Source organism: Erinaceus europaeus, chromosome 14, assembly GCF_950295315.1.
Source record: "Erinaceus europaeus chromosome 14, mEriEur2.1, whole genome shotgun sequence".
In the NCBI taxonomy this organism is placed as follows: Eukaryota; Metazoa; Chordata; class Mammalia; order Eulipotyphla; family Erinaceidae; genus Erinaceus; species Erinaceus europaeus.
Genome location: NC_080175.1, coordinates 27432218 through 27451724, shown reverse-complemented (window position 1 = coordinate 27451724; position 19507 = coordinate 27432218). Strand labels below are relative to the sequence as shown.

General features: G+C 47.4%; 1 protein-coding gene across 1 annotated transcript in view; it reads left to right on the top strand.

Annotated features, from left to right (window-relative positions):
* The window catches only part of DPCD (deleted in primary ciliary dyskinesia homolog (mouse)), a 22081-nt gene extending 2574 nt beyond the window's left edge, over window positions 1–19507 (top strand). The window contains exons 2-6 of the mRNA XM_007533855.3: window positions 3299–3379; window positions 10353–10474; window positions 10776–10909; window positions 18618–18720; window positions 19084–19507. Coding sequence (XP_007533917.1) covers window positions 3299–3379; window positions 10353–10474; window positions 10776–10909; window positions 18618–18720; window positions 19084–19188 — 545 coding nt within the window. The 3' untranslated portion in view covers window positions 19189–19507. The remainder of the gene's footprint in view (window positions 1–3298; window positions 3380–10352; window positions 10475–10775; window positions 10910–18617; window positions 18721–19083) is intronic.

Genomic DNA, 19507 nt, shown 5'->3' with positions numbered 1-19507 from the left:
ATCTATACATATTTCTCTTTTTTAAAAACAGAGCAATGCTCAGTTCTAGTTTATGGTGGTGCAGGGGACTGATCTTGGGTGCCTCAGGCATGAGAGTCTTTTGTACTACAGATGGTGCTATCTACCTGGTCCTATAATTAGATTTTTGGGTCCCTGTTTTTAATTTCTTTGGTCATATGACAATATCTAAACAAATATTTCATTAGCTAGGATTTTGTGAAGTTTTTTTGTTAGTAGCATCACAAAACAATATTTGGGGTTTTTAACCACTCTCCCAAATATGTTTGTTAAATTTAAGTTTGTTAAATTTTTCCTACACATTTACCCTTCTCTGTGTGTGTGTGTGTGTGTGGGGGGGGGGTAGAGATGGCAGATGTCCCCTTCCTACTGAAAAAAAACTGCTATTGTTAATAAGAACTCAATATACTTTTAATTTTTTTCAGAAATTATTAATGCTCTTTGTGAACATAGGATAATATTCAAAATCCATAATATCACTATACAGAGATAATAATAATATATATATAAACTTCTGTGCTTGTTCCATGCATAGACATATTTTTCTTTTCCCAAAATATTATCATGTTAATACCATTTTAAAATTTTATATTCACATATATATATAATGAATATGTATTAGAATACAGTTCTCCACAAAATAACTTTTAGTATAAAAATATTTTTGGAGTTGGGGGTTGGGCGGTAGTACAGCAGGTTAAGCACACATGGTGCAAAGTGCAGGGGGGCGTAAGGATCCCGGTTTGAGCCCCCAGCTCCCCACTTGCAGGGGGGTCGCTTCATGAACGGTGAAGAAGGACTGCAGGTGTCTTTCTCTCCCCCCTCTGTCTTCCCCTCCTCGATTTATCTCTGTCCTATCCAACAACAATGACATCAGTAACAACAATAATGATAATAACCACAACAACAGTAAAACAACAATGGCAACGAAAAGGAAAAAAAAAAGTCTACAGGAGCAGTGGATTTGTGGTGTAGGCACTGAGCCCTATCAATAACCCTGGAGGCAAAAAAAAATATTTGTGGGGTTGGTAGCACACATACATGCAAGAGGCCCTGGGCTTAATACCTACCACCACCAATATTCAGAACCAAGTGATGCTCTAATTTAAAAGGGGAAAATTTACTTTTGTGTAAAAGAAGATATTCTAGACATAACTTTTGGGACAGTTACTATAAAGGAAAAAATAGTTGTTCATATAAAAATAAAGCACTTGTTTAGGAAAACCCACTTTAAACAAAGTTAAGTTGAAATAGAAGGGACTGGGAGATAGCTTGTCCAGTAGAGTGTACACTTTGCCAGGCACAAGGATATGGACTCAAGTTCCTGGCCAACACATGTGAGCACTCACACAGGGGAAGCCTCACAAGTAGAGGAGTGGTACTGATATGTCTCCCCTTCTCTATCTCCCTTTCTGTCTCTCAACATATATCTTTAAAAAAAAAAAAGAGGGAGTTAGGCGGTAGCGCAGCGGGTTAAGCACACATAATGCAAAGCGCAAGGACCAGCGCAAGGATCCAGGTTCGAGCCCGCCAGCTCCCCACCTGCAGGGGAGTCGCTTCACAGGCAGTGAAGCAGGTCTGCAGATGTCTGTTTTTCTCTCCTCCTCTCTTCATTTCTCTCTCTCTGTCCTATCCAACAACGAATGACATCAATAATAACAATAATAACCACAACAAGGCTACAACAACAAGGGCAACAAAAAGGGGGGGAAATGGCCTCCAGGAGCAGTGGATTCATGGTGCAGGCACTGAGCCCCAGCAATAACCCTGGAGGCAAAAAGAAAAAAAGAAAAAAGAAAGAAAGAAAAGAAACGAGAAAATTCACCAGGAGTTGTGGATTCATGCAGGCATGGTACTCTAGCTCTATGAGTAATCCAAGTGATAAAGAGTGGCATGTCCTAGGGGGTCTTCTGAGTGGCCACCCAAATTTGGGGATGAGTTTCCCCTGAATGCAGATGAGGAGTGATTAAAGAAGACTGTGTCTGGGGTGAAGCAGACAGGAAAATGTTTTGGTAGATCAGATGTATGTGAAAGTTTTAGTTAGTGGCACCTAAGCTGATAAGAGCCTTGCGATTCTTAATCATCAGGCCTAATTTGGATACCCAGTCACTGGGTATTATTCTTTTCTTAATATTTATTTATTTTGGATACAGACAGAAATTGAGAAGGAATGGGGAGATGAGAGAGAGAATGAGACAGACAGACCAACCTGCAGTACTCCTTCACCACTCATGAAGCTTTCCCCATGTAGGTGGGGACTGGGGTTTGAACCTGGTCCTTACGCACTGTAATGTGTGCTCTTAACCAGGTGTGTCACTGCCCAGCCCCTCTGGGCGTTATTCTTTTGTTAACTATTCTCACTATGGAGCCTAACTGATCTACTGACCTACCTATGAAAATTGGAGAAATTGGATACTCACTTGAAAAAATGTTTATAATTATACTTCATAAACAGAAGTGTTGGGCTACGAAACTCCCTTACGTTCTTCCTCTCAATGAGAAACTCAGTCCATGTTCCTTCTTTCAACCAGGGTCTAGTTCAGCTCTTAATGTATGCCAGGCACTGTTTCTGTTCAAGAAACCACAGCTAAGGGTTTGGAGTAGATCAATCTAGTAGAAGAGACAGGTAATAATTAATATTGTGTAGTCATACACAAGTAAATGTGTAATCAGAGCCAAGGTAAATGTTGTGAAAAAAGTACCTGGAGAGGAACATTATGTGGTTCTGTGATAAGAATGGCAGAGAGAAGTGCAGAAGGCAGAACTAGAGGGTGTGCTTGGTTGGGAGCACAGAGGCTGGGCTTTAGAAACTGGATAGAAAGGTCAATGTAATGTGATTCCTGGGGTATGTGTTTTTAATAGTATGTGAGAGATGCTCCACTCTAGATATGGACAAAGCACTACAGAGGCACAAATAAGGAAGTGATCAGTTTTGTCAAGGTAGCTGGGGGCGGGTGTTAGTTAAAGAAAACTACCCAGAGGAAATGACATTTGGGCTGGATCTTGAAGGGCAAAGAATTCAACAGTTGGGAAGAATTAAGATGCTTATTGGCAGAGGAAACAGCAGAGCAAAGACCTATTCAGAGGAAGTTTCAGGAAGAGTGAGTTCCAGCATATTTCTGAAAGTAATGGTGGGTGATAGTTGGCAAGGAGGAGCAGGAACCTCTGGGAGGTTTTCTTAATATGACCAAGGCTGGTGGTTCCCACGCATACCCCTGGATCTTCAGTGTGCAAGGCAAGAGGAGACATTGAGTTAAGACATTGTTTGCTTTGTGCATAGGGAGAAGGAAGGTGCACTATTTGTTCCCAGATGGAAAGGAAATGGCTGAAGAATATGATGAGAAGACAAGTGAATTACTTGGTAAGTGTCAGGGGCTCCCTGTGGACCCTTCAGAATAACTGGGGTGAACTAAGCACAGATGAATACTCTTAGCCTTGAGATTTGAGGGAGTAGCCTAGCACATTGCAGAAGCTCAGGGACACTTAAGGCCTCAAGTGAGGCAAGATTGTTCCTAAGAATGATCTGGCCCAGGACTAGATATCAGGAGTTATGTGGACATCCTCTTGAGCTGCAGACCCCACCCCAGCTCCTCAACAGATGGGAGAGTGAGTACTTCTAAGGGGGAATGGGAATGTGGCAAAACGATTGAGAAAACTCTTTAGTGAGAAGGTGGAATTGGAAATGTCTTACAGGTTGAGCAGTGGGAAAGGTAGGCTCCCCCCCCCTTTTTTTTGGTTTGCTTTCTGAAGCCACTTCTGACCTTGCTTCAAAGGCAGTGCTATTCAAGATGACTCTCATCCTGGACATTGTTGGGATCAAAGGGAGGAGGGTGAGAAATGTGATTTTGCAGCCTGTGGGTTCCATTCCTCTAAACTCTTTTCCTCTAAGAATAGGCTGATGAATAGCCCGCTCAGATTTCTGGGAATTACTTGATTTGGCCATTCTCTGCTCCCAGCTAAGCACATCAGCACTAGCTGACTTCCCAGAGCTAGATGGCTGGTTGTTTGACCCAGGGCCTATGGCCTATGTCAGCAGTGGGAATTGGTCTTTTTATTATTAAGTTCCACCTAAAATGCTAAGAACAATGATGGAATCACAGGGCCAGGCTATCTTCTTGTCATTATTCTTGACTTTAATTTTTTCCTGGGCCTGATCGACAGGTCGTATTGGTAAGGGAGTTTCTTTTTCCCCTTTTCTGACAGCTCATAAATGTCAAGAACCGACAATACGGATTATACTGTTTTGCATTCTTAGTCTCCAGTCTTAAAATGTGTGTCCTGCGCATGTTCAGTCACAGAGTGAAGTGTTGATCTCTCCTTATTATGAGCTGCTTGGACTCCAGTCCCAATTGGTTTAGTCTGGTGCTATTAAAAATCTTGATGTGTTTAGCATATGACACTGATTTGGTGGAAACCAATACAGTAGTAATATCCTCACAATGCATTGTAATTTATAGCACTCCCAGGGGGTGACAGCCTTGGAATGCCTAACAGGGGTGAGCTTATGAAATCAGAGGTCACGTGGGATAACCACCACCATCACTAGGCCAGAGACTAGCCGAAACTCCTCTTCCCCAGCCCCTAGCCTCATGAGTTTTTTTCCCCACATAGCAAATAAAACATCTATAGCTGCTGTGGCTGTGAAAACAAACAAATAAAACCCAAGTCTCTTAGTTGTGCTCAGACATGAAATGAAAATGAAAACCACGTCCACGTTTCTTCATTTGTAGCATCCCATATTCACCTGTCACTCCTCTTGGCAGGTGGGGAATAGACAGACTCCTGTTCCACATGAACAACAATGGAGGTTTGTAAGAAGAATATTGTTTGACTGAAGTTTGCCCAGTGATGATATTGATTCTGTAACTTCCTGGGCACTCTTGTGAATGCTATTATGTGAGTCATCTCAATTTAATCATCCTCATCACAGCCCTATGAAGCTGGTACACTTATCCCCACTTTATTCTTGAAAAAACAACAAAAACAAACAAACAAACAAACAAAAAACCCCAGGAACTCCAAGAGGTTAAGCACCTTGCTTAGAACCACATAGCTGATTAGCTTCTGACCTCGGATTTAAGCCTAGGCCTGTCTGATTAAGGGCCCATGCTTTAGTCCACAACAAGATGCCACTGGGAGCTCAGAGTATTTTATCCTTCTTTCTTCTTGCCATAGTTTGTTCCTCCAAGTATTGGGGCTTGGAGGGAGCAAGGCAGAGATGGACAGACAGGAGCACCATTCTGAGACCACTGGGCCCTTTGAACTGGGCTGTTCCTTTTCTTACCCATCTCTAGCCACCCTACCCCACCCCCCACCATCTGCCTTTCCAAAATACTGCTTGTTCCCAATTTTTAATAGAACTTTTGCTTGTGTGTCCCATGAAGTGAAACATGGGCAGGCTTTTCATGGCAGTAAATGAGAACAGTTCCCATTTTTCCAGCTAATTATATAAATTTGATCATTGGCCAAACTGGTTTTCTGTTAGAAAAACTCCAAAAGTGATTCACAGAGGAAGAATTACCAGTTGTGCACCTGTGCAGGACAGAGTTCTCCCAGTCCCTGGTAATAAGCATAGAAGTGTCATATTTTTTTTTCTGTCCTCCCCGTGCTATTCATCCCACCGCCCACAGTGACTGCTGTATGTATTCATAGAGGGAAAGACTGAAGGACCCCATAACAATGATCGGAACATCAAACCGGCCCCTGAAGAACACAGCATGTCCAGGGGGGCAGAGGCTGAAGGGCAGGCCATCCCCCAGCGATTACATTCGGATTACCGACTTAATCTGCTTTGGTATTTGACCGCCAGTCTAACCACCCCAGGCTGCATTTGGAAGATATTGAGCACTTTCATCCCCAAGCACTTCACCGGCTTTATAAATGACCCACTCGATTCACTTCAGCCTCCTCAGGGATGGGACGTGGCAGCTGTTTAATAGCCACAGAGCAATGTTGCAGTGTTTTAGGGCAGAAAAGAAGAATCCTGCATCCAGTGTAAGCTGCAGGGAGTATTTGAGAGGGGAATGTAATTATCCGCATTGGAAGTGGGCCAGGACTAGGAGCTTTGGGGAAAGAGGCCTTGAGGACCTCCACTTTCCAGCCCACCTGAAAGATGGGGCCTCCTTTTAGCAGTCTGGGACATCAGCTGGCTTCCTGCTGACTGAGGAAAAAAGCCCCCAGGCGCTGCCTCCCCCATATATTCCCAGTCAGACCCTTCTCAGGGTCATTGAAAATCTCCTTTCCAAGGACTAGCCTGGCTCAGCGAGGAAGCTGTGACAGTGTCCTGGGGAGCTGCCTGCACACACCAGTTTGGTTTTAACATGTAATCAAATCAGAGTGACAGCAGGTGGAAACAGTCGTCTGTTGCCGCAGGAGCTGTCCTTGAGTTCAGGAACAAAGACAGGACAAGAAAGACAAGACCGAGTGTGTATTTACATGTGCGCGTGCATGCCTACCACAGAGGGAGAAGCAACCAGGTTTCCAAATGCCTGTGTGCCAAACCCAGTGCTCCTGTGAGTAAAGGTGTAGAGACAGGGAACCCTGGAGTGGACCCAGCTCTCTTGGCCACCCTGTGCCTGCTTTACTAACAACCCCCAGCCCAGCAGGCCTGAGACTGCAAGAACTTCTCACCTACCCTGCTCCAAGAAGCCAGGTGGCCTTCATGAATTACGCTTTTTAGATAGAGTGGTTCAAAATATACATTCTGGAACCAGAAGATAGTTCACCCAGTAGAGCACACATATTACCTTGTGCCAGGCCCTGGCACCATGTGGGAACACCATGGCACTAGAGGAGCTCCAAGAATTGTCAGGTTGGGCTGCGGTCTCTCTCTGTCTGCAAAAAAGAATGATAGAGTTGACATGGGAATAGTAGTGGTCTGCATACATGAAGTCCTGGCATCATAGAGGAATAGCAACAGAAAGCCCACATATGCTCATTGAACATTCATAGAATGTTCAATGAATAGAATATAATTTGGCTTTGTATTAATTATTCAAATTCTGGATTTTTTCCTAAACAATTCCCTCTTCTTTTTTTAATATTTATTTATTTATTCCCTTTTGTTGCCCTTGTTTTTTATTGTTGTAGTTATTGTTGTTGTTATTGATGTCATCATTGTTGGATAGGACAGAGAGAAATGGAGAGAGGAGGGGAAGACAGAGGGGGAGAGAAAGACAGACACCTGCAGACCTGCTTCACCACTTGTGAAGCGACTCCCCTGCAGGTGGGGAGCTGGGGGCTCGAAGCAGGATTCTTACTCTGGTCCTTGTGCTGTGCGCCACCTACGCTTAACCCACTGTGCTACCGCCCGACTCCTTAAATTCTGGATTTTTAACTTCAAGTTTTAGGTGTGCCTTGTGCAATGTACTTGCTCTCTGAGCCTCAACAGTTGTTCATATTATACTGTATTCCCTGGAGTGTGATGGTGAGGCTGAAGCTGTTTCTCTCACTGTAACTGTTTCCCTGAAGGAAACACCCACCTTGAGCACCTGTGCTGATCGTGTCCTTACCCAGCAAACCTGTCAGTGTCGAGGGGCTTGTGTGCTTCCCACTGAATGGGTCCACACACTGTAGTTCTGATGGTGACCCCCAATGAGAGCTGTCCCCTCGTGCTGTCATCAGGTACCTAGGAACAGCTAATTTCCTGCCTTCTTTTGCATGTTGCATTTCACAGACTCTGAGTTAGAATCCAGGCTCAATCTTTCCTGTAGAGTAGAGTGAGGCGCTGGGTCTTGTCACAATAAGCCACAGATTGGAAGCATCCGTCACTTCTGAGTTTGCCACTGTGACAGAGGTTCCCCAGAAGGCTGGCTCCCAGTTAAGAGAGGTATTACGTGAATAAACTTGGATATACTCCCAGTCACAGTCCATTCACTTAAGAGAGCAGAAGTATGTGGGGGGGGGGGGGGGAAGTTGCCTGTAAAGCATGTTTCCAAGTTTTACTCTTCCTTATTAATTTTCATTATAAACTTGGAAATGTGTTTCTAGGGAGAATTTCTGGCCCTAAGACGTAATAAAATCACACTGCAGAATGCAGCAGACCTTGTAAAAACACATATTCAAGAGGAAATTCTAATTTTACAGCACACTTTATGTTCAGCTTGCATGCCTCTCTCAGAGCAGTGTGAGGCTTGGGGTTTGGCACAGCTGCCCAGAAGTTCTCCAGGAAAGCTGCCCACTCACCTGGAGGAAGCAGACAGCAGCCCTCTCTCCTCTTTCCCCTGCCTGCCCCCATAGTGCACACAACTACTGGGTTGGAAGCCAAGCCCTTCTTGAGTTGCTCTGCTCCTTACACCCACTCTGGGGAGACTTTGGGCCTTGAGCAGCACCTGCTACAGCAGGAAAGGAAGGAACAAAAGTGGATGACCTGCACCACGACAGCAGAGTAATCAGGACCTGACTGAGAGGAGTTCCTAAAAATCCCAGCATGCCAGGGCTTCACACAGGCAGGATTTCCCCACTGCAGGCTGACCTGTTCAGATAGACAGGAGCAGTGGGGAGGGAGAGACACCTGGCACCAGAGCTTCCCCCGGTGCCATAGCACGTACACATGGTGTGTGGGGACTGGAACTGGGGTCACGTGCATGGCAAGACAGGCACCCTCCCAGGTGAGCTATCTTGCTGGCCCTCAGCAGGTATTTGTAACTAATGTCCACAGACCTAGTTTTCTCACTTATAATTTCCTTGATGTGTGTGCCTTGGATAGGAGAAACAAAAACAAAAACAAAAAAACCTTAATGCAAACATAGGCTATAAAACAAGATAAGGTATACATAGTTATTTACATTGTAAGAGAATGGTTTGATTTTACAAAAAAGATTAACACTAACTTTTCCATAAACTGTGCATTTGAAAAATGCTATCAGAAGCAACCTGGGAGGTGACACAGTAAATAAAGTGCTGGACTCCTAGTCTAGTCCTCAATATTGCATGTACCAGAATGATGCTTTGGTTCTCTCTCTCATAAATATGTATCTTTTTGTCAAGTGTCATCAAAATTTTGTTTACAGGCAACTTTGGGGCTGTTGTTTTAAGCCAAGTATCCCTGAAATTAGTAAATATCTATATTTGATTTTTTAAAAATTTTTAAAAATTTCTTTATTAGGGAATTAATGTTTTACATTCAACAGTAAATACAATAGTTTTACATGCATAACATTCCCCAGTTTCCTGTGTAATAATACAACCCCCACTCAGTCCTCTGTCATCCTTCTTGGACCTTCTTTGGTACAATAAGCCAATTCCATTTCAGGTTCTACTTTAGTTTTTTTTTTCTGACCTTGTTTTTCAACTTCTACCTGAGAGTGAGATCATCCCATATTCATCCTTCCATTTCTGACTTATTTCACTTAACATGAATTTTTCAAGGTCCATCCAAGATTGGCTGAAAATGGTGAAGTCAACATTTTTTAAAGCTGAGTAGTATTCCATTGTGTATATATACCACAACTTGCTCAGCCACTCATCTGTTGTTGGACACCTGGGTTGCTTCCAGGTTTTGGCTATTGCAAATTGTGCTGCCAAGAACATATGTGTACACAGATCTTTTTGGATGGATGTGGTGGGTTCCTTAGGATATATCCCCAGGAGAGGAATTGCAGGATCATAGGGTAGGTCCATTTCTAGCCTGAGAGTTCTCCAGACTGTTCTCCACAGAGGTTGGACCAATTGACATTCCAACCAGTAGTGTAGGAGGGTTCCTTTGACCCCACACCCTCTCCAGCATTTGCTGCTGTTACCTTTTCTGATGTATGACATTCTCACAGGAGTGAAGTGGTATCTCATTGTTGTCTTGATTTGCATTTCTCTGACAGAGACTTGGAGCATTTTTTCATGTGTTTCTTGACCTTTTGGATCTCTTCTGTGGTGAATATTCTGTCCATGTCCTCCCCCCCTTGAATTTTCTGACTCATGAGACAAACCTGCCTGCCAGTTTTTACCCTCTTTCTTGCTTGCTTTGTACATTTACAGTAGGAAAAACATGCATGTCAAGTATCAACTTTCAGATTTTTCAAATTTGATCCAAGCAAACCCAAACTCCCCCATTACCAGCCTTTTTAGTGACCCTCTTGTTTGAAGCCACACCTGGGGCCCCATCATTCCATGTGCTCCTTTCAGAGCATGGTCCAGCTCCTTGTGTCTGGGTTCCCGTGACATGTACTTGGCAGCTTCTCTGATGATGCAGTGAGCTTTCAGAGGTGATGGGGTTCCTGCTAGATGGACGCAGCCAGTGTAAAGGCCCAGAGCACTTACCTGATGGGATGCTGGTGGTTCAGCAGGAAAGAAAGGGCCTTCTTGACTCCCCATAATCCCTGTGCCTCCTTCTTTCCCAGTGAGAAAGTGGCGTGTGAAAAGTGCCCTTGGAGCCTTGGGCCAGTGGCAGACTGAGGTGGGAGAGCCAGCAACTGGAGCAGGGGGCCTGGGGCCTGAACTCATCAAGGAAAGCAACGCCAGTGTATGCCTGTCTCTCCAGGGGTCTGGGGGCTGGGTGTGTGGAAATGGGCTGCTCTTGGGGACAGAGATCCTGATTTGCTCACCTCCTCATCTCCAGAGTGCTCACTGGGGCCCAGTGCTCTATAACTGTTTGCTGGGATGATTGCTTGGGCAAGGGCCCTCCACCTGGCATGCCCTTGGGGGGGCCGTGGAAAAGAGCTGAGGGTCTTTGATTGCACTTTGGGTAGAGCCTTGTGGAGTGGAGCACCACCCTGTCCTCCCTGCCCCAAGAACAGTTCTGGAGTTGGATTTGTCTTCTGCAGCCTATCTTCATGCGCAAGGACACAAAGATGAGTTTCCAGTGGCGGATCCGAAACCTTCCCTACCCTAAGGATGTCTACAGTGTCATTGTGGACCAGGAGGAGCGCTGCATTGTCGTCAGGACAACCAACAAAAAGTAAGTAGCTCAGTGTATGCCTCCTGCCACGTGTGGTGGGTGGTGGGTGACCTGGGGCTAGCACTCAGGCAGCTCACCACTCAAGGACAGTGGAGCCTCCTCCTGCTCAGCGCTAAGACCCCAGTAGGTACTGAAAGCTGAAAGGCTCTTTGCTATAGAACTAACTTGAGTCATGTAACCAGCTCAGGGCAGGGACATTTAACCAATGAGTGTCTGGTCTAGTACTTGGCACATACTGGGACTCAGTTAATAGCTGCTGAACGGATGAGGGGAAGATGGAAGCATCTGGATAATTACATGTCCTCTCACATGGTTCTGCTATAAGCTTATTGTGACTTTGGCCTACTGATAGGACCCAGTGGATGGTGAACTTGACCTGGTGACATCATTGTAAGAGGTGGAGGGCAAACTTCTCTGAGGGACAGTTCCAGGACATTAAATTAGCGACCCAGGATTCCTCCTTAGACTGGGACACATCTCGTGGAATTCTCCTGCATGCCTCTTGCATTGTATTTCAAAAGGGACCCTCAGCTTCCTTTTGCTCTTTTCCTTGTGATCTGTGAGACAAAAGTCCAAATGTGAGGTTGAAGGAACAAGAAATGGCCATGGTGGAGATTCGGTCCTGGCAGGGTTGCTTCTAAGCTGACTGTGGGAAAAGCATTTGGGCTTCTGGAGCTCTGGTTGATCACAAGAGAAGAGTTACAGAGTGAATCAGTCTTGACCTCAGCCAGAGGAATGCAGTACAGGACCTACCACCATGAAATAGATGTGAGGCATTATTGAGAGTCATGAGTTACTGGTCCACAGCTGTGAAGCCATGGGCAGATCTCAGAGTGACACACTTAGCCCAGAGGTGTCCCACCCAGCCGCAGGAACCCCACGGTCAGAGGCCCCAGCTCTCCATCTGTCTCCTCAGGTGTTGTGGCTTAAATGTCCCTTTTTTATCAGTTCCCTCAGGTCCACAAGGCCCACATGGAAGCAGTGTGGTCCCCAGACTCCCTGGTATAGTTCTGGGTTCCTTTCTTCTCTCCTGATCCCACACCCCAGCACTTTGGCAGGGTTAAGGGGTTGAGGAAGGGGGTGGAGATGAATGAATTAATTTCAGGTTTATTGCTGTACAAGCAGCCAGCAGCCCCTTCAGTGGACCTTGTCTATAAATATAAAGTCACAGTAATAAGGGTTTGCGTTTATAAAGCACTTTGAAGCCCTCAGATAAAAAGCAGTTTATTCCCGTTATTGTTCTCATCATTAACAGGAGTCAGTGCCTAAAGTGGAATTTAGCAATTTCAGACAAAAGAGAAATTGCCTTTAGGAAAACAAACTCTGTGCTTCAGCAAGCATTCCCTGGTGGAAGAGGCCCTGGGTCCAAACTGGGAACAAAAGTGCTTCTGATAGCATTTGAATCTGCAGCCCAGCAGTTTGTCGAGCTGGCTGCTGCCTCCCTTTTGTCCCCCAGAGGTCACTGTCGAATACAGATATCAGGCAGAAATGTGATTACCATGGAGTGAGAGAAAAGAGGCTAGCTAGCTCACCAAAAAAATTCATCTGCTGACAGATCCTCTGGGTCTCATCTCTTGCCCTTGTCCAGCCATAGGTGGCGCTGTTGGTCCAGAGCTCTGTGGCTAGAGGTTCATGTCAGTGCCCAAGGCACTGGGGAGCCCTTTCTTTTGAACTGATGAGTGAGGTCAGGTGGGAACAGTGCTGTGAAGAGCAGGGTTGGGAGGACTGGAGTCCCACAGAGGAGAGAGGAGTCTGCTAGGGCCCACTTTGGAGCCTACCCTGAGCCCAGTGGCCTGCCTGACTCAGCCAGCCTTCTTGGGAGGTAGGTGGAAAAGGCTGCTCTTTCCTGGGCCTCGCACTTTCTATCTTCTACACACCATGTACCCTTGCCACCGTTAACCAAACAACCTCACGGCCATTGCTCTGAGCAGTGTCGAGCTTTCCTGGAATGCTTTCAAAATCCCTCACCTAAGGGAGTCGGGCGGTAGCGCAGCAGGTTAAGCGCATGTGGCACGAAGTACAAGGACTGGCTTAGGGATCCTGGTTCGAACCCCCGGCTCCCCACCTACAGGGGCGTCTCTTCACAGGCGGTGAAGCAGGTCTGCAGGTGTCTGTCTTTCTCTCCCCCTCTCTGTCTTCCCCTCCTCTCTTCATTTCTCTCTGTCCTATCCAACAACGACAACAACAATAATAACTGCAACAACAATAAAAAACAACAAGGGCAACAAAAGGGAAAATAAATATAAAACACAAATCCCTCACCTGAGTCTGGAGATGAAGATGGGCAGGCCCACACTACTCATGTGCTAGAGCATTACTCGTGGTTATGCGCACAGCCTACAGAAAGGGCCGTGATGGCTCCGTGCCCAGGCATCTGTGGTTGCCACCATATCATGACATTTCTCTCTGATTTGGTTTCTTCCTTCACCTAGAGGTTCCATGCCTGCTTCAGCTCTAATATTCAGGCCTATGGTTAGTAATAAAATCCAGCGTTCCTTTGTCCATACTTGTTTTGTCTTTGAAGAACTAGGTTGGCCACTTTTCTTCAGGGAACTGATGTTAGTGTGTGGAGGCTTTGGCCTCAGAGGGGTGAGCCATGGAGGTGCTTTTCCAGGATCCCAGTGTGGCACCAGTGGTTCTGATGAGAGTGCCTGTAGGGGAAGGTGCTTAGCTGCAGCCTGGAAGCTGGCAGGGTGCTGGAGTGGGAAGGGGCTGCCTAAATCTCTATGACATAGTCGCTGTGGCATTGTGGGAAGGGTTTCCTCACCTGTCACAGAGCACTGGTACCTCCCTCATGGATTGTTTGGGAGTCTGGTGAAACCGTGCAAACCCCCGGCACAGTGGCAGGCCTGGAGCAGCTCTTCCAGGATGCTCTGGAAACGGGGACGTGCAGGAAGCTTAACTAGTTTGCCATCTGTGATGCTACTACTTATGGGAGATGTTTCTAGGCTTCACTAGAAGACGGGATTCTGGGGGTCAGGCGGTAGCGCAGTGGGTTAAGCACATGTGGTGCAAAGCACAAGGACCAGGGTAAGGATCCCGGTTCGAGCCCCTGGTTCCCCACCTGCAGGGGAGTCGCTTCACAGGTGGTGAAGCAGGTCTGCAGGTGTCTGTCTTTCTCTCCCCCTGTCTTCCCCTTCTCTCTCGATTTCTCTCTATCCTATCCAACAGCGACGACATCAATAACAACAATAATAATAACCACAATGATAAAAAAGGAAAAAAAAAACAGCTTCCAGGAGTAGTGGATTCATGGTGCAGGCACCGAGCCCCAGCAATAACCCTGGAGGCCAAAAAAAAAGGGGGGGCGTGATTCTGTGGCCAAGTGAGTCTAGGAAATACTGTATTCAACAAGGACTTCTGAGCCCTTAGGATGTGAATGTGCTTTGTCACTCAAGAAGTGATTACACCAAGCAGGGATGACCAGCTTAAACAGTCTATGATGTTTAAAATAGAAGGGAGGGGGGCTGAGCGGTGGTGCAGTGGGTTAAGTGCACATGGTGTGAAGCGCAAGGACTGGTGTAAGGATCCTGGTTTGAGCCCCTGGCCTCTCCACCTGCAGGGGGTAGTCACTTAACAAGCAGTGAAGCAGGTCTGCAGGTGTCTGTTCTTCTCTCCGCTTCTCTGTCTTCCCCTCCTCTCTTGATTTCTCTCTGTCCTATCCAACAACAACAAGAGCAATGACAACAATAATAATGACAACAAGGGTAACAACAAGGGCTACAAAGTGGGAAAAATGGCCTCCAGGAGCAGTGGATTTGTAATGCAGGCACCAAGCCCCAGCAATAACCCTGGAGGCTAGAAATAAAATAAAATAAAACAGAAGGGAGGTTTGTTTCTGACCCTCTAAGGGTTGGGCTAGCCAGATGCTTCTCCAGACCACTCTGGCTGAGCCTGTGTGCAGGTGGGATGGACATAGCCCATGTGGCTGTCCCCAGCAGCCCCACTTCTACCTTCAGCCTCCCTTCTAGAGTCTCCCACTCTGAAGAACTAGGCCTCGTGTGCCTTTTCTGTGTTTACTACAAGGATGATTAGGGAGTTGGGACAAGGGTACTGTAGAAAGCAGGACCGAGTATAGTAAGGCATTTATGAACTAGCCAAAGTGACACAGGTGGGAACAGTGTGGTACAGAGGAAACCCGTTTTGGTGCCTTTGACAGTTACTTGAAGTTTATCTAGGGCAGCTCTTTTCCTCGAAGAAGGAATTGAGAGGAGGAAATAGGCCCCCAACTTGAGGGGGCCCAGGTCGCAAAGCTTCCTGAGAGCCATTCTTTTTTTTTAATATTTATTTTTTCATTTTCCCTTTTTGTTGCCCTTGTTGTTTTATTGTTGTAGTTATTGTTGTTGTTGTTGTTGATGTTGTTGTTGTTGGACAGGACAGAGAGAAATGGAGAGAGGAGGGGAAGACAGAAAAGGAGAGAAAGACACCTGCAAACCTGCTTCACTGCCTGTGAAGCGACTCCCCTGCAGGTGGGGGACTCTAACCAGGATCCTTACGCCGGTCCTTGTGCTTTGCGCCACCTGCACTTAACCGCTGTGCTACTACCTGACTCCCCCCTAAGAACCATTCTTTCACATAAGCCTTTTGAACACTGAACATTCAGAGAGGAAGACCATTGTGTTAGAAAGGGTGCCCAAGGGACCTTCAGGGTGGCTGGATCCCTGGGAAACTGCCATCCTTCCTCGCCCCCCATCTCTTCCTGGTCCCTGGACAGATGTAGGGAGCCTAGACCAGGTGGGAGTAGAAAGGGTCAGGACACTGGGATCATTTATAATAAGGCTTTCTGCCTGTTTCTTCTTCTATAATAAAAGTAAACAACAATCTTAGAGGGTTGTTTTGTGGCTTGAATGTGTAGAAACAGTGCCTGGCCCAGAATACGCTTGAATCAATGTCTACTTTCATTATATGGCTGAGACTAAGAACTGGGAGCTGGGTGGGGTAGTGTTAGGTGTCTGCAGGAAACTGGGCGAGCACCCTGCTCTGAGGGTCTCTTAGCAGAATCCTAGCAAGGTCTCCTCTGGCTGGGACACAGCCTCAGCCCACCACAGGTGGCATCTGATAAATACCTGCTGCCTACTTAGGCCTTCCTGAGGCTGAGTGAAGTAGATCCCTTCCCTACTCCAGGTACTGGTGAGAAAGCTAAGGGGATCCTGGCAGGGCCAGCCCCCGCTTCGCCTCCCCCCCCCCCCCCCCCCGCCCCTGGCCAGGAGGCGAGCTGCTTCTTGAGGAGAGAGCAGATGCCTGTACTCCCATACTCCTTTTTTATTTTTCACCAGAATACTGCTTGGCTCTGGCTTATGGTGGTGCCAGAGATTAAATCTGGGTCTTCAGAGCCTCCAGCATGAAAGTTGTTTTTGCAAAACCATTATGCTATCTCCCTACCTTACTTCCTTGAACAGTGCCTGTAGAAAAGTGTTCAGCCTCAACCAATAAACTAAATCTACTGGACTAGGCTGAAAACAAAGCTGAGGCTCCAAAGCCACAAGTGGTGGTGAGACCCAGATGAGGAAGTGGGTACAAGCCGTGCCTCAAGTTCCCTTTGATCTTGCCAGTGCTGTTGAGGGAAAGCCCTGGGATTCTTTTGCCAGTCCCTCACCCCAGCTGTGACTTGATGGTGCCCTCTGAGAGTGTACAGATGTGTTCCTGTTGCCCCATGCCTGAGTCCCTAGCACACAAGCCAGGTAGACAGGAAGTCCGAAAGTTCTGCTTCAGCACCTACCTTTCCTAGAGGCATTGGCATCATGGGCTGGGCTGCTTCTCTCCCCTCTCTGCTTCTTGTATATATTAGAGGGGAAGATGTTAACACTTCCTAACAAGCCTTTGTGTTCATCTAATCTCTGCTGTTTAACCTTTGACTCCCCCTATTATCAGTGTCTGCCACCTCTGCTGGCCAGACCCAGGGCCCCAGAAAGAGCCCTCAGCTCAGGCCAGCTTGGAAGAGGATGGGACATTCCACCCAGGTCACCTAGCTGGCAGATGGATCGTCTTACCCTGGGGCAGAGCTTTGGAAAATAAAGCAAGCTCGAGGTGCCATTAGGACCCCCAGCCCCCATTCCTTTTGAACTGTCAGCCTTTAAGTAAACATTCTTTTCCTGCCCTGGGTCCTAGCACCTTGGCGGGAGTAGGGGACCTGGAGTAAAGCTCCACCCCCACTCCCAGTCTTCACTTCTTCTTCTTCTAGCGTTTGCCCTTCTTCCGTAGCCAGTCAACAGCGTCAGGTTGAGCCTGATGTAAAGTGTCGAGACCTCCTTTGAATCTGGAGAGGTGGCAGTCGTTGACTATGTGGGTCATAGTCTGTCAGTCTTCACTAAACCAAGGGTTTGGGCAGGCAGAGGAGGCGAAGAGCTTCATTACTGGCAACTCCCCTAGTCCCCAGGGCATCAGACTTTTGAAATGAACTTGGCAGGACTGTCACCACAAGGACCAAACCTCTCTGAAGTGTTAGAAGCCTTAACTTCTCCAGGGCCCTCATCTAGCTGTTTGCAGCTGTTTGCAGGCTCCCCTGCCCCGACCCACACAGCTCTATGGCAGGGCTGCCATGCCAGGGGCAGGCTGGTAGTGGTCAGAGAAGCCGCATTGCCCCCAAAGAAAATACCTGATGAGCTTATTGTTAAAGACAAAGAGCCATTCATTGTGCTGTGGTGTATGTATATTTTTAGAGAGAAGCCAATGGTTTTCTTCTCCTCCTCATGCTCATTTATTGGATAGAGACAGAAACTGAGATGGAAGAGGGAGGTAGAGAGTGAGAGGTGCACCTGCAGCACTGCTTCACCATTTGTGAAGCTTCCCCCCTGCAGATGGGGACCAAAGTTGAACCCTAGGCCATTGAGCTTGCATAATTTGTGTGCTCACAACCACCCAACCTGAGCACGCGGCACTTTAATCCCAGCACCATTGGCACCTGGCTATGACACCAGGCAAGACACTTCACCTCTCTGAACCTGAGTTTCCTCTCCAGTAAAGGGAGTCAAATTTCTTACAAAACAAAGTCCAGTCCCACATTTGAGCTGGGAGTTGCTACCTAGGTGTTTGGTTTGTTTGTTTGTTTGTTTTATACTAGAAGGGATCATTAATCTCTCGGTCAGCACCAGTCAACGAGAAGGGACCATGTGTGGAGTGTGGAAATGCAGGTGTGGCTCTCAAGGCCAGTAGAGAGGTCCTAAGTCCCAGAGACCCATCTCCTGTGATAAGTCACATGCTTTGTCCTCTGGGGTGGTCTGTCCATGAGAGGAACACACTTTCCTCTCGGGTCTACAAGTCAGTTAGCCAACAGGGCCTTTAAAGACCCCCAAAGGGGCTGGTACTCAAGACCATCAGTGGGTCTTATGTCAATGGCAACTAGAGGCTGGTCTCCAGGTTTGAGAGACCTTTTCAGTCCCTTGTTGGCACACTGTATTTTCTTAGAGTGAAAGGAGGCCCTTCTTTCCTGAGACACCTGTGTATCCCGGGGGCCTTCTGCTTGTCTTTAGAACCCTGAACCTGACTTGAGAGTCACATGTACTCCTGGCCTACCTAGCCAAAGGACGTGGACTGGCACAGGCCTCCACACTTCTGTTCCCTCTGCTTTAAAACACGAGTGTTCTGACCAGCTCCCCTTCTTTCTTTCTGGAGTATGGAGGGCGTGGGACGACTGTGGCGAAGCAAGGCTGCAGATGGCCTGTGGCCCACCTGTAGGGTCCATCCCCACAGCCTCTTGGTGTCCCTACAGGTATTACAAGAAGTTCCCCATTCCTGACCTAGACAGATGCCAGCTGCCTCTGGAGGATTCCTCGCTGAGCTTTGCTCATGCCAACTGCACCCTGATCATCTCCGTAAGTCTGCCAGACTTCTTGGCCAGGGCACTGTGAGAAGCTCCCCCTGTTCCTGCTCACTTCCCAACCCAGTGCTTGCTAGAGAGCTAGGAAGCAGGCAGCCCAGCTCAGTAGGGAAGCAGGGTGGGGCTGGGGAGGGGCAGGTCTTATAAATCACAGCTGGAAGAGGCTAGAGGAGAGGAGGAAATCACAGGCCCAGAGTTCTGGTCCGAGGACTGCTTCTGCCTGCCACGTGACCTTGAGCAAATCACTCCCACCCTGTAGGCCTCAGTTTTCCTCAGCTTCAAATCAAGGGATCAGAAGACTGTGTGTGAGGAGGGCGGGTATAACTGAAATCTGTCCTCTTCCCGGCTCCACCTGCAGTACCAGAAGCCAAAGGAGGTTCTGTTGGCTGAGGCAGAGTTGCAGAAGGAGCTGAAGAAGGTAAAGACAGCACACAGCGGTGATGGGGACTGCAAGACACAGTGACGGAGCCCTGGGTGTGTGCTTGCTCTGCCCCTCTGCCAGGGGCTTTGTGTTGGCGGCAGCCTCTCCTCTTCAGGGAGCTGGCCAGGCCACTGGGGAACTGGGCCGGTGGCATCCTGACTCACTGTGGGTAGACTACCCTCTCATCCACTTCTGCATGCTCCTCTTCCTGAGGAGATGCTGTGACATCCCCTTCTCTCTGGGAACCTTCAGCCTCATGTCTAGACCAGAAGGGACACTCTGCCTCCTCAACTAGCAGAAGTGGCCCAGAGGAATGCCTTCAGAGAGGTGTGGGCAAGGGAGACATTCTTAAAATACATAA